The sequence below is a fragment of the Mustela putorius genome, unplaced genomic scaffold (genome assembly GCF_011764305.1).
Source record: "Mustela putorius furo isolate JIRA1106 unplaced genomic scaffold, ASM1176430v1.1 tig00003907_pilon_pilon_pilon:0A:0A:0A:0A, whole genome shotgun sequence".
Lineage (NCBI taxonomy): Eukaryota > Metazoa > Chordata > Mammalia > Carnivora > Mustelidae > Mustela > Mustela putorius.
The window spans coordinates 1,796,538-1,811,375 of record NW_025422055.1 but is presented as its reverse complement, the minus strand read 5'-3'; the positions used below and the strand labels follow the sequence as shown (position 1 = coordinate 1,811,375).

At 39.7% G+C, this 14,838-nt stretch overlaps 1 protein-coding gene across 2 annotated transcripts in view; it reads left to right on the top strand.

Annotated features, from left to right (window-relative positions):
- Positions 1-14,838, top strand: part of MARCHF1 (membrane associated ring-CH-type finger 1) — a 318,555-nt gene that overhangs the window by 223,979 nt on the left and 79,738 nt on the right. Inside the window, exons 5-6 of one of the 2 annotated variants that reach the window (XM_004775535.3) lie at positions 3,585-3,664; positions 3,941-4,705. In XM_004775535.3, the coding sequence (XP_004775592.3) occupies positions 3,585-3,664; positions 3,941-4,705 (845 nt within the window). The remainder of the gene's footprint in view (positions 1-3,584; positions 3,665-3,940; positions 4,706-14,838) is intronic. The other variant, XM_045068436.1, reaches the window with a different exon arrangement.

The following is a 14,838-nucleotide window of genomic DNA, read 5'->3' as shown; positions in this document are numbered from 1 at the left end:
GTTTAAACTATACCTTTTCCCAATCTGAGCTGCATCCTGGATATATTGAATCCTAATTCCTTCCTTTAATTCTTTCCAAGTCCCACTCTTGGACTTTCCAGTTCTCAGCTACCAATGTGAGTTTTGTAGTGCCCAAATTTAGTCATTTCCATTTACTACTGAATATCTATCAATGACTTTCTATTCATTTGTGAATACAATCCAAAAATTTCAATGTGACATATAGGATCTCTGTCTACTCCTTCATACTGACTGACTTTATATCACTTCTTATCTCAACACCCTCCCCCCAGTCATTATAAAACTGTTCACATTCACTCTTTCTTGCCCTGGCATCATCTCCTGTAGGACACTTTAAATCTCTGCTCCATGCCATCTGAGGTGCCCTTCCTTCATCAGAACTCCCATTGCCAGATTACCAGGACAGATGAGACTGTATTAAAATTGCCTGTTCATTTGAATCTCTTTTCCACTAACCAAGAAGCTCCTTCAGGATGCTATCTTTTCTTTATTCCCAGAAATCACCATAATATCTATTACATAATGGACCTTTAATTCATGTTGCTAAACAAATATATCTAAAGTGACATAAGCTAGGGTTAATTTTGCATCAATCAGGTGGTTAAATAGATCCCACTGTCTTACTAGGGTGCAGGTAGTTTTTCTAGGAAATGATCCCAGGAAGCACCACAGACTTGGCTAAAGTAAGACAGAGAGAAAGGGGGAAATGTTTATAAAGGGGTGTGTTGGTGAGCTAGGGTCCATGGAGCCATAATCCAGCTTGGGACCTTCTGAAAAACTATAAGTCACTTTGAACCATCCTTTGAGAGAATGGAAAATCTAGACATGGACTATAGCCACTGACTTCAGTCCAAGAATTGTCCCCAGAGGTTTTAGTTTATGCCACACTTTAAGGTTGTGTCTGTGTGTAGCCAAGTGAGAACACATGGTACCAAAGACCCAGGGCATTGAACCCAAGAGGTGCAAGCACTCAGGTGGGAATCAGTCAGTGCCCAGGTGAACTCAGAGAAAGCCCGGGGGATGGCGTGGACATTAACAGCATCTGCCACAATAGCCAAGACTACAGCATCTGCCCTACCACCAAACTGAATACATATAAACTAATATTGGCTATGAGTGGTTTGAAGATTCTTGATGATTCTTAAAGAAATCATCATAAGGATGAGTTCTATTTCCTTCAAAATACGTAAGGTTTATAAATAAATGCTATTTGATTCCTTCTCATGGTGGACCAAAAAACCCTCCAAAGGGAAGCTGCATGTTTTTTTAACATTCTGTGTTATTATTCATTGACTAATTACTTTCTAGTTGTGGAACATACATTTGCTCAGACCTGTGAGATGATGAAAGTTTTTATTATGATTATGTCTGTTTCATCTTCCTTTCCTTGTACACCTTCATAGAATGGTCTTCAACATGTCATTAACTAGCCTTAGATAGCCATTATGATGCTCAACGTATTTTGGTTCACTTTTATATCATCAGTGATCTGAGGTCACTTTTGGGCTTCACTACTTTTTTTTTTTTTTAAAGAGAACGTGTAGTAAATTTCACTTTATTCAGTGACTGCTGCGTGCAGAACTCACTACTAACATCAATGGTTGTGTGTGGGATAAGTGGTGTGCAATCTAATAAAACTTACTGTTTACTGCATAGAGTACATAAATGCTTGTTTTTCACAAAAATTCACTATATACCTGTTCAGTGGATGCAGAAATGAAGTTAATCTGGATTTAAAAAATTGAAAAAATGAGTTTTGATAGAAATATTGAAGGATATAATCAAACATGGACTGGTGTTCAAAGATGACATACAAATATTAAAAATGCAGTCTTCATGGATTGATAGGGAAGCCTCTGAAAATTAGAAGTCAGAAATGTGCAGATGTAAATCAATCTGTGGGAAAACGCTGAGAACACCATACTACCCCCTTGGCCCCCGTGTCCTCTGCCTAGAATATTTTTTAATCCTTCTATAATAACTCCTACTTGCCTTTTAGATTGGCTCAAGTCTCATCTCCTATAAGAGTTTCCTACGACTCTTTGACAAATTGCCACAAACTTGTTGAATTAAAGGTCAAAGTCAAACATGGGTCTCACTGAACCAAAATCGAGGTGTCAGCCAGGCTGCGTTCCTTCTGAAGGGTCTAGAGGGGATCCCATTTTCTAGCCTTTTCCATCTTCTAGAAGCCTTGGTCCTTGGTGAGGGACCACCTTAGTTTCCTCCTGTGTAAAGCAGAAGTATATTCCCAGGTGGGTAAGAGAACACATGAAAGGACGAGATTCCTCATCCCAAACCTCTGTTCCAGCACCTACTCATGAGAAGCAGCACTGACTTCTCAGCTTCCTTATCGCTGACATGGAAATAACCACAGCAATCAACACACTTGCTTCTCATGTGTATTAATGAATGGACAAATGAAAATTCACCGACAGTGATTGGCACATCCTATTCATTCAAAACTGTTAGTTGTTACAGTTTCCCCCTGGTGAGATTATTGTAAGGATTTAGGAGATAGTTGACAAAGCCACAGCAAGATGCCTGGCAAGTAGCCAATTCTCCACACATTCTAGCCTTTGATTTATCAGCATCATCTGTATTAAATATAACAGGTTAAAGAAGTCAAATGCAGTGAAGAAGATGCATTTCAAAGGCAGGAGTTTGGTGAAATGTGCTCAGCTTTGTGCTAACAATCTGAATTATTTCAAGCTCTGTTTTTCTCAGCCTCCATACAGTCACAGGGTTAAAAGATATGATAGGTCAATAATGTTGTGATGGATGGATTTTATTCGTTTCTGTAATGAAATAATAATAGTAATAACTATAGGCTTCTAAATATTTCAAAATGTGGGGGCCCTGGGTGGCTCAGTGGGTTAAAGCCTCTGCCTTTAGCTCGGGTCATGATCCCGGGTTCTGGGATCAAGCCCTACATCGGGCTCTTTGCTCAGTAGGGAGCCTGCTTCCCCCCACCCCCGCCTGCCTCTCTGCTTACTTGTGATCTCTGTCTGTCAAATAAATAAAATCTTTAAAATATATATATATATATATATATAATATATATATTTATATTACAAAATTTTTTCACATGTATTATCTCATAGGTCCTTGATGTGACTTCACTTTATTCCCAGGCAGTATCTAGCAATCTAATGGCTATTTGATTATTTAGACTTCCCAGATTTTTATCATCCTTATCCCATAATAGCCTTTATGTCCTTTTTATTATAGAATATTCAGATGTTACCCCCTGTTTCCAAGGCAAATGGAAGCATTCCACTCAAATGTTTACAGTAAATAGAACAGAAACTTGTGGAATCATCTTCCTCTCTCATAAATGAAGCAACAGCAAAGTGGCAGAGCATCTCAGCTGTTCCAAGTTCCTCAAATAAGTTTTACTTTTGCAAAACGAACCCTCTGACTTCCTATACGTTGTGAGCTGCGTTATGAGCAACATGACCGGCAGCCACGTTTGTTGTAATTTTTTAAATATGTGGAAAAAAAGCAAGATCTCGACCATGTATTACCTTAACCAAGATGCCAAATTATCTAACTTGTTTCTCCAGGCAAGCAGCCCAACAACAGGGACAGCTCCCAGGAGCCAGTCAAGATTGTCTGTCTGTCCATCCACTCAGGACATCTGCAGGTAAGTGCTCAGCAAATGATCCTATTTAATCTCGTTTAAACCAATGTTCTGTAGTCTTCTTTTATGTTCCAAAACTGTGTGGCTCTTGCTTCTGCCTTACATTGTCCATGGACAATTTATACTGGCTTAATTTTTCCCCTTTAGTACCTTTTCTTCATTTGATCTTTATTTACCAACGTCTGCTCATGCTGTCATTTTCATCATTCTCTCTCTCTGTTTTCCTGTGGCTCTCCTCTCCATTCCCATCTCCCATCCTTTGCCTGCTGCTTTGTCTAGATCTGCCATCTTGCATGACATGTCAGAAGATGCGTTTGAGCAATGCACCCCTGTCGTGGTGCTGAGCCCTGCTAGGAAGGAGTCTGGTAAGAAATCAGTAAAACAGAGGCCTAGGAGGAGGAGGAGGGCCTCTGAGAGATACGAGGCTGCAGAAGAACAAACAAGAGGGAGAAGAAATGATTTTCCCCTCCAAATCACAAGTGCCAGATGGAGCGAGCTTTACGCTACTTCTTCAGATTCATCTTCCACAGATGAGACTCACTGGATTCAGGCGAAAAGAAGAGCCCAAGTTAAATTCCGACTCTCACGGAGAAGAAGGAGAAATGGCAATAAGCCATGTGGAAATGCAGCTGGGCCTTCTGCTCCTCATGGAATGGATCTGGTAGATGTGGAAACCACAGGTAAAAAGCAAAAAGAGCTGAATGACTGTGAGGGTTGCTCTTTAAATCTCTGCAGAGGAAAAGGAACAAGGTACCAAGAATGCAGTCTTTCTCACCCACGGGGATCCTTTGAGATTAAGAGGTCCTCAAGAGAGCACAAGGAGAGCAAAGGAAGATACCACCACAGGGATCTGTGGCTCTTGCCCCATCTTGGGCAACATGAAACAATCCAGAAAAGATCTTCAGAAGCAGATTCCAGCACTGATATATTGGCAGTAGCAGAAGACGGCAAGTATGTGGACACTGCTGGATTCCTGGTGAATAACTCTAAGCAGAAGCCTTCTGCCACCTACCATGACCAGTCTGATCATTTAAAAATATGCAGGTCAGTCACTATAGAGAAAGACGTGATGCCATCCACATGCATTTCTTCCCGCTGTGAGTTAGGGGTGTGTTTGACCTCGCCCTTCACAACCTAACATGTATTCATGCTGTTATTTGTCTGGTTGGATCTAAGGTGATAAAACAAGAAAAGGTGGGTGTGGGAATAAGAAGAAATAATAGGGAAGCATCCATGGGTTTGGAAGCTGTTCCAGAATAGAATTAGATTTCCCCTTTACCCTTCCCCTAATAGGACAGTGATTTATCTTGGTAAATGGACTGACAAACCAGTTGGATCTGGTACCCATTCTAGTTAAGATAAGACCAGTGGGGGGCGCCTGGGTGGCTCAGTGGGTTAAGCTGCTGCCTTCCCCTCGGGTCTTGATCTCAGGGTCTTGGGATAGAGCCCCGCACTGGGCTCTTTGCTCAGCGGGGAGCCTGCTTTTCTCTCTCTCTCTCTCTCTGCCTGCCTCTCTGCCTACTTGTGATCTCTCTCTGTCGAAAAAATAAATAAATAAAATCTTTAAAAAAAAAGATAAGACCAGTGGAAGAAATATGAGTGAGAGTGTATGAAACCTTAGATCCTTTAATGCAAATTCAGTGAACTGTTAGCATCCTGACAGAAAGATATTTAACGGTTGGGTTTTTTAAGGTCAGATTTTTTTTTATCAGAAAAATCTCTACAGTTGGTGCTAATTTGTTCTCCAATTGTCTGACTCAGCGGGGTAATTCAAGACTGAAAGGCCACAGAAACAGGTCATGGACGTATCAGTGGGGTGTCCAGAGCCTTCAGGGAAGGAGAACACATTAACTTTAGTGATAATCATGTACTAAAATGTTTCAACATGTAGATATTTCATAGCTCTGAGACTCCTTTCTTGCTCTTTTAACCATATACATATTCAAAATAACTTAAAGTGAATAAGAACTATAGGAATACCCATGCTAGTGTGCATAAGTCAGATGGTTTTAAACAAAACAGCTAGTTTTACACATTCATGTTATCCCCTAGTCATTTACGTTGGTTAAGTGAAGTTTTGTTACATCATGCTTGGTTGTTTGGGCTTGTTTTATGACAGTTAAAGTTACTTTATAACACATGTATGAGTGTCGCTTGCCAATAACGTGACCCCAAGAATGCTGTCCATGTCTATTTAAGACTGGACAAGGAAATTTGAGGTCTGGATGTAAATAATAATAGTTTGTTTCTCAGAAAGTTTTATAAGATTTTCTTAAAATGCTCATTGATTTGTTCATTCAAGCACCTGTTATGCATCAATTCTTGGCATTGGAAATATTATAGTGCCTGAGATTAGAGTTTATAGTCTAAGGGGGAACAGAGAAACAAAAGAAACTATTTCACAGTTGATACATAATTAAGGTCGTGATGAGGAATATGAAAGCACATAAAAAGGAAGCCTCACCTAATCTGAGAGATCAGAGAACTCTCTTAAAGAGGTGACAAGCTGACTGAGGCTCAAAGAATGACAAGAATTGATCAAGGAAAGAAACGGGAGAACCATTGAGGCAGAAGGGGCTACTACACCAAACCAGGAGGAGGGAAGGAGTTTAGCAATCCAGGGAACTGAAAGTGAGCCACTGTGGCCTGGGTGTGATGGTTGCGGGGAGTGGGTGGTGGTTTGAGAGGGGAGAAGAGAAGAGAGCCATGCCCAACATGCTCAGACATCACAAAGAAGTGACACCATTTGATTTATATATTAATGTAAGTTTCTTGTAATCTTTGGAATATGATTTAAGTATGACTTGTCTAAAATATTGGGGTATGGGATAAAACAGTATTTCCAGTCTAAACCAAGAACTCCCCACATACAGCCATCTGTTGTCATTCCCCGAATCTATTTCCAGCATAATTTAATGAAAGAAGCTAGTTGTGGGCTTAATGGTAATTGGAGAAAAAAGTAATGCTTGCAATTAAAGTCATAGTGGCTGATCCTCCTAACTTAAAAGCACTGCTCTGGAGGAACATTTTCAAAGACAGGATATTTAACTTAGACTTCTATTAATGGAAGTGTGATCGATGGGCCCATACTTATTATTTCTTGCTGCAGGTTATCATCAAAATATACCCACTAAGTAAATACAGAGACTGTGTATTATACTGGACGCTGAGAGCAAAAAGCAACAAAAGAGGTGATTATTCCCTTAAGTGGCCTGTTATCTAAGTGGGAGAAATTGAACACACACCTGAAAAGATACAAATTCAAGATAGTACAGAGTGAATTAAAAAAAAAAAGGAATACTGCAGAAATTTGAAGACAGAAAAACTTCTGAGAGCTGGAACAATCTGGAAACCCTGTTAAGAGGTGGGATTGAGACAAAGAAAATTAGAATTAGATTGGCAGAGCTGCACACCGGACATTGCAGGCACCCAGAGCAGGGCAAACACCATGAGCCCAGACAGAGATGAGGGAGTGACACTCTGCACTGAAGAATTTTGTGTGACCTTATATGACTAGGTTGGAGAGTTTACATAGATATCAACTAAAAAAAAAAAAAAATTAAAGACCTTGTAAAGAAAACATGCATATCTTTCCAAAGAGTTTGACTGTGTTCTACACATGTTTGTTTTCCTGCTGCCTCAGGGAGCCTTTGGGTACCAAAGAGGCCACCTCAGAAACTGAGAACAGATCAAAGGGATTGTGTTCTTCTTCGCCCACCTTCAGCCAGAAAAGTTGCATGATTATCTCTGTATATAATGAGGTTCTACATAATATTCCTTTAAAAAAATTATTTCGCTGCAAAATATAATACAGACCAGCCTTTGTGCAATAAAACAGGCCTAATGAAGAATAACATATACAGTCACAGTCACAATGTCTCTGGGGGTGTATTGAGAAAGAGATCTAGATTTAGGAGAAAAAGTTGCAACAAGGGAGAATGTATCCTGCTTTGTGGTAAATAGGATTAGGATGATAAAGGGGAATGAAAGGGAGGAACACATGGCATGCTGTCATTCCACCCAGGGATGGGAAACAATCCTGGTGCTTGGAATTGGTGAGAGCATAAGACAAAGGAGTCAGGGTGACTCCAAACCTTGAAACTTGGGAGACAGGAAATGCTGCTGCTACTGACAAAGGCAGAAGAGGCCAGAGGGAGATGGTTTGGGAAAGACATGATGAGTTCCATTATAGGCAGACTGTGGTTGCAGTGACATTGCGGGGTCAGCTGTCCAGCACACTGAGACATGTCCCTGAGAGGTAGGAGAGCAGTCACAGTCACAATTCCATAGAATTGTTCAAGCATTCCTGAACTATACACAGTTTGCCACGAAACAACTGCATATTTTCAGTTGTTATTAACATGACATATTAGCACAGGGCAATAGCATGAAGATGCTAATAACGAAAATCTCCTGAAGGCCGGGGAGCACATATAAACGGGGTATCATTCTCAGTCAGGTGATTGTGATGCCTGGGAAGTGAGTGAAATTTCTGAATGAAATCATTTATAGGAAAAAGGCCTCCAGATGGACACAGTCTGAGCACCAGTGTACCCCTGTGCAAGGGAGAGAGGCGGCAATTGCCTAAGAACTTGCACTCCGGCTGCTTCAGACATGCACGGGCAGAACCAGCCTCAGCCAGAACCACAAAGCAGAAGAAGCTCCCAGACCCTTCCTCCTTTTCTGTTCCCGGCATTTGGTCCCTGCAAGGGCACGCTATGCTCTTTCCCACCCTCATCAAAGCCTTATTCAGAGAAAGTTTCTCTATTAGCCAATTAGAGCTTACAGGGAATTTAAGTCGTGCTGTTAACACCTATAGCGTGTGGTGGGAAAGGCTTTGCCTTTTTCATTTGAAAAAAAAGGGGGTTTAAAATATGGATTAGATCATGTTAGCCCACGTTTGAGGCTTTTCAGTGGCTTCTTAATAGCCCTCAGTGGTAACTTCAGAATCTTTAATATGATTTACAAATCCATGCATGATCCGTCTATCAGATCCACCTCTCCAGCTTCAACACCCATCATTAATGAAGACCTGTTCATACTGGTCTGTCTTTAGTTCCCTGAAAGTGCCTAGGCCTATCCCTTTCAGGGCCTAGAATGCCTTCACATTACTCTCTCTGCCCTTCACCAGAATAACTCCTAGTCATGCTTTTTTGCTTGAAATGTAATTTCTTTAGGGATACCTTCATGACGCTCAACACTCAAGTCTCCTGGGAATCACTTCCATAGCATAATTTTAATTAATTAATTTTAAGCTAATATGTGGGTATTTTTGTGATGAACTGTTTCAGATTTATTCCAGTTTCCACAGTGCCTGGACCAGTGCCTGACAGTTAGAATATATTCAACATACACTTTTTGAATGAGTAGATTAAGGAAAATGAGTTTTTCCAAGGGAATTATTCTTACAATGTAAAATGATAGCACTAAGAAGTAGATTACTTCATCTGGTATGGAACCAGCATACAAAGCACACTGTACACCAGCCATGCTCAGACTTTAGTGGACATTAGCAGAGACCACAAGACTTGTTAAATGTAGATTGTTGGCGGAGCCTGGGTGGCTCAGTCAGTTGGGCATCTGCTTTCAGCTCCGGTCATGATCCCAGGGTTCTGGGATCAAGCCTCACATCGGGCTCCCTGCTCAGCAGGGAGTCTGCTTGTCCCTCTACCTCTGCTGTTCCCCCAGCTTGTGTGCTCACTCTCTCTCTCTCACTCTCAAATAAATAAATAGATAAGTAAGTAAGTAAGTAAATAAATAAATAAAATCTCTTTTTAAAAAATACAGATTGTTAGACCGACCCCAGAGTTTCTGATTCCTTCTCTGGGGTTGAGTCCATGAATTTGCATTTATAAAATGTTCCCAAATGATACAGGTGTTGCTGATCTAAGGGTCCACATTTTTAGAATCATTGCTCTATGCTACATTTCTCCTGGGCCTTAGGTGGGAAGAGAGAACAAGTAATTGCAAGGATGAGTTTGGGGGCGCCTCAGTGGTGGAGTCAGTTGAGCATCGATTCTTAATTTCAGCTCAGGTCATGATCTCAGAGTAGTGAGATGATGCGCCACGTTGGGCTCTGCACTCTATGTGAAGTCTGCTTAAGACCCCCTCCCCCTCTCCTACTGCCCTTCCCCCCTCTCTAAAATAAACAAATGAGTAAATAAATAAATAAGAAAAGATGAATTTGGGAAGTATAATTATAGTTCTTTGTCATATTCTATTGAAGGCTGACACAAAGCAAAGTTAGGTTACCTTCTTGTAGTTTACGCTGTTGTACCAGTAAGTGCTGGTCATCTTACTAAAACCATAGACTGACAAAGCCCCAACTTTAGCAGGAACTCAGATGTCATGGTTTGCCTATTGTGTCTCTTCAAACCCACTTCCTCATTGCAACTACCCCCATTTTTATCAGTGAGTTCACAAATACCCGGAATTTCTAGTTTTTGACTATTTTCCTCCTGCATTGGTTATACCCAGTCTCTAACCAAACCCCGTCATTTTTTCCTCCAGATATTGCTTTTGGTTTGTGCCCTCTTCCTCATTGCTAATGCCCCAGTTTGATTCTTCTTTATTTACACTTCTGTTCTTTCTCCACATCCACCCATCAGCCTACTACCTCTTTTGGTCAGGACTCTTCTACCAGGTTAAAATTGACTGAAACCAATTCAAATGAGCTTAAACAAGAAAGGGATGTATTAGCCACAGACATAGGAAATCCAGGTATACAGATGGCTTCAGAGGCTGCAGAGATTCAAACAATGTGGTTCTCTTTCTCTGTGTGTTCTCATTTTCTTCAACTGCAGGCAAACTTCCTCTGTACAGCAGAGGGAAGAGACAGTGTGGGCAGAAATAGCTTTAGGTTTACATTTTACCAGACATGACTTAACAGAAAAGAGAAATGTTCTCTTCAAGCAGTTACACATTCATTCCCAGGGATGGAATAGAATTAGCCTGCCCTAGGTCACATTCTTGGGCTGATCACGGTCACCAGGGGCCTTGGGCACTATGCCCAGACCATGCCCTTAGATGGAAAGGTTGGATTTAAAATGTGACTATTGGCAACCCCTCCAGGACCTTTTGAATTGGGGAAAAGACATTTCAGTAACAAAAAATAATAGCATCAGTACCAGAAGAGGTGGGACAAGAATTCTAAGCAGGAAAAAACAAACAAAAGAGTAGCACTGAACTACCATCCAGGTGGCTCTCCCCCTTCCCAGGGTCTTTCTCTTCCTCTCCAAATGCCCACATTTAGATATACTTAAACACTCATCTCGTTTTTATCCTATCCATACAGCTTGCCCAAATTATCGTGGTCCAAAGTGATCTTTCCTTTCTTCAGATTCCCATAACCTCTTGTAGTTGATTTACTTAGAATTCACCTATTTTCTAACGTCTTCATGTGTGTTAGTTCTGTTTCCTATAGACTAAGCTCCTTGAAGTAGGAATTGTGTCTTTTCCTTTTTTGGGCTCTCTACAGTACTCAGAATAATTCTAGCATGTAGCAACTGCCCAAAAAGAATTCTTGAAATGGCTTCAAAATTAGAGGATGCCAAAAGAGGAGATACAAAAGCCATGGGAACAATGTAAACTGAGTGGTACAGGGCAAAACAAATAAAGTATATTTAATTCCATCAATGGCTTATTTAAAAGAGGAAGACCCCCAAAATAATTCCTGATAATGATCTAGTCTAGCTTGGGTTGGATGGTGAGTTTGAAGTTACACTTTATATTGCTTTGCTAAAGCCTTCATTATGCATATTCTCATTTTAAGTTTTTTGAGGAAAATGAGAAAATGGTAAAAATCATCTATTTTTTTATTTGTTTAATTCTTACAAGTTGCAATAACTTTATACCAGGTGTGGGAAAATGGAAAGAGAATATTTCTAAAACTTAAAATTTTCCTAATAAAAAACTATTTTCTGAGTAGTTTTGATGTTTTTGACAAATGGTGCAATTGTAAGATTGATTTAGATCACAGTGAACAACTATTTGGGGGGAATTTTAATCTTTATCAAGTGTTCTAGAGGCTGGAAATACAGTGGAAGATATGGTATTGGTCCCATCCCTCATTAACTTATAATTGTATATAATGGTATATATGTTTAGTAAAACAAATAATTAAAGAGGCAAATGTAAACAACAAACAAATAAAAAAAAACATGAATGAAGCTAAAGGAACATATTGCATCTAACAGAACAAAACAAGTTTCCCTGGGAAACTAATAATCAGGAAGAAATCCAAAGGAGAATAAGTTAAGCAGAGAGAAGGGGTAATCTGTTCTAGGAAAAAGATACGGCATATATTAAACCACAGAGATGAGTGAGATCAGGCATAAAATGATGTCACTCTGGCCTTGTATCAAGTAGGAGGAGGGGAATGGTAGTTAACCATGGAATTCTTTATCAACAATAGGTAGGAGTTTAGACAGTATTTTAATGACAAGCGTAAATTTTATAGACTTTTAAGTAAAAAGAATGACGCCGTTAGCTTAGTATTCTGGAAGACCACTCAAGCTGCTGTTGGAAAACAGACTGGAGAGGGAAAGACTGAAGGGAAAGGAAACCAGTTAGAGAGACACTGCTGTGGGGCACCTGAGTGGCTCAGGCGGTCAGGCATCTGCCTTTGGCTCAGATCATGATGCTGGAGTCCCCACATCGAGCCCCATATCAGGCTCCCTGCTCACTGGGGAGTATGCTTCTACTTTTGCCCCTCACCCCACTCTCTCGTGTTCTCTGTCTCTCAAATAAATAAAATCTTAAAAAAGAGAGAGAGAGAGAGAGAGAGAGACAGTTGTGTCCCAGCAAAGAGCTGATGGTGGCTGTAGAATAAAAAGAAGCCCATGGAGGGGCACCTGGGAAGCTTGCTCTATTAAGCTTCTGACTCTTGGTTTCAGCTTGGGTCATGATTTCATAAGTCATGGGATCAAGTCCTGAGCACCGGCCCCCCAACAGCGTGGAGTCTGCTTGAAGATTCCCTCCCACTGCCCCTCCCCTGGCTTGTGGACATGCTCAAACTCTCTTGCTTTCTCAAATAAATACATAAATCTTTAAAAAAAATAGTTTTAAAAAAGTAGATGTATTTTTAAAGTATTATGAAAGTAAATCAAACAAATCAAACAGGATTCAATGATAACTTACATAGATATCCGATCTCAAGTTTCCGATTTAGAAAATGGTAGATTATAGGATCCTTTACTATTGAGAGAACACACTGCTTGAGAGACAGATTTAAAAGGAGTAGATGAGTTCAGTTTTATAAATAAACAGTTTGAGGCACAAGACAATTATCCACAGAGAGACATCCAGAAGAGTTCAGAAGAGGCTTTTGCAAGTTTGCATGAAGATTAGGAAGTCTTGAGCATATAGGTGGTGAGTGTCAAAATCTCCAATGGAAAATCTATGAACTGAGCAGAGGAGGGTATGAAGAACCCTGGGAAATAGCAATATTTAATGGTCCTGAAAGAAGAAAAAAAGCCAGCAGAGAGAAGGAAGACAATGCCCAAAGAGACAAATGAAAACCCAGGACTATATAAAGGTGAAAGAGAATGTCACAAATAGAGGAAGAGATGAATTCAGATGAATTCATCTAGATGAATTCATGTTTTTAATTTGGAGAATCTTTGAGCTCAGAGAGAGAGAGAGAGAGAGAAGTTGACGATGAAGAAAACTGATCAGAATGTTTGTTTCTTAAGGTCCCACAGGGAATAGGAAAGGATGGGACCCAAAGACCAAAGTAAAAGGATTGCCGTGGCAAGGAAAATAAGTATGATTTTCTTTGCAATACAAGTAAAAGAGGAAATCACAGATGCAGGGACAAATGTAGATCTACAGATTATATAAGCAGATATGATATATACAGATACAGATATTTTATGTACAGATACAGCTACTATTTCTTTTTGATGACCTTATAGAGCAAGGGGGTTGGTTGCAGGGTCATATAACAGTGCAATCTGAATTTCAGATAAGAGCAAATAATTTTCTAATGGGACATACACATACTAAAAAAGTACTCATTATTTATCTGAAATTCAAATTTAACTGGGTTTACCATATACTTTTGCTTAGTGTGGCAGTGCTAAGCATAGCAAGATAGAAAAGCATTGTTGGAAGTCCTGCTGAGGCCCATAACTATGAGTTCATATGGCCACAGATGGCAGGAAATCTACCTTTCCTCTACAGTACATCATTCAGATGCAACCAAAGAAGACAATTGCACTTGGACCTATGGGAGTGATGTCATGAAACATCTAGATTTCACATTTAGCACAACTTGATCTATGTTTCCCCATGTATCTCCAGGTAAATTTGAAATTTAAAAATTGAGATAAATATGCTTTACAAATACGATTTTTAAAGTAAAATAAAATTTCAGTTAGTAGTTGTGCTCTCCCTATTTATTTAAAGAAAAAAACCTACTTTTTTATCTTAACTTTTCAGATAATTGTTATAGCATTGGAAAAAGTGGGTTCATAGATTCATGGATCATCTAGGTCGCTCTCCAGTCTGATCTTTGAAGACCCTTGGAATATCAGCACACATTATCGTCTCTCTCTTCCTTGAACATACTATTTCTTGGGACAACCCCTTTCCTTTTAGAATCTCTTAATTGTGAAAACATTCTTTCTAATATTGAATCAGCCTGAGTCCTTGTATTTTCTCCTTCTTAGTCCTAGATTTATATTCACTCAGTAACAGATTTTTTAAACTTTGTAAATGTATCCTATTCTTTCTGTTACTTTTTCTGTACAAAGATGAGACTGGCATTCTATTGTCAAAGTCCATTCTATGAGTAAAAGATCAGCTGTTGACAGTTTTCAGTATTCAGGTGAGAAAGGTCTCCTAAGTGACCTAATGAGAATCATTTATTTCCAGGAGGTAACAGACTCTTAAGAAAGTTCATAAATTTATTACTTTCCATAGGCTTTGTCTTTATTTTTCTGAGTCTTATAGGAGTTAATAATAATCTTCCCCCTGTTCATTTTAATAACAGCTGAGTTGGTAGGAAATGCAGATGTGAACACCATTAGTAACCTATCACGGGTCAGTTCATTGGAATTACTCAACATAGAGTCTCAAGGTCTCACTTTCAACTCTTGATTTCTCTCTACTGGGAGGGGTCCAACTTGGGAAAGGTAAAATGGCTCTCTCCTTATATATGTGATCAAAATTGAGAA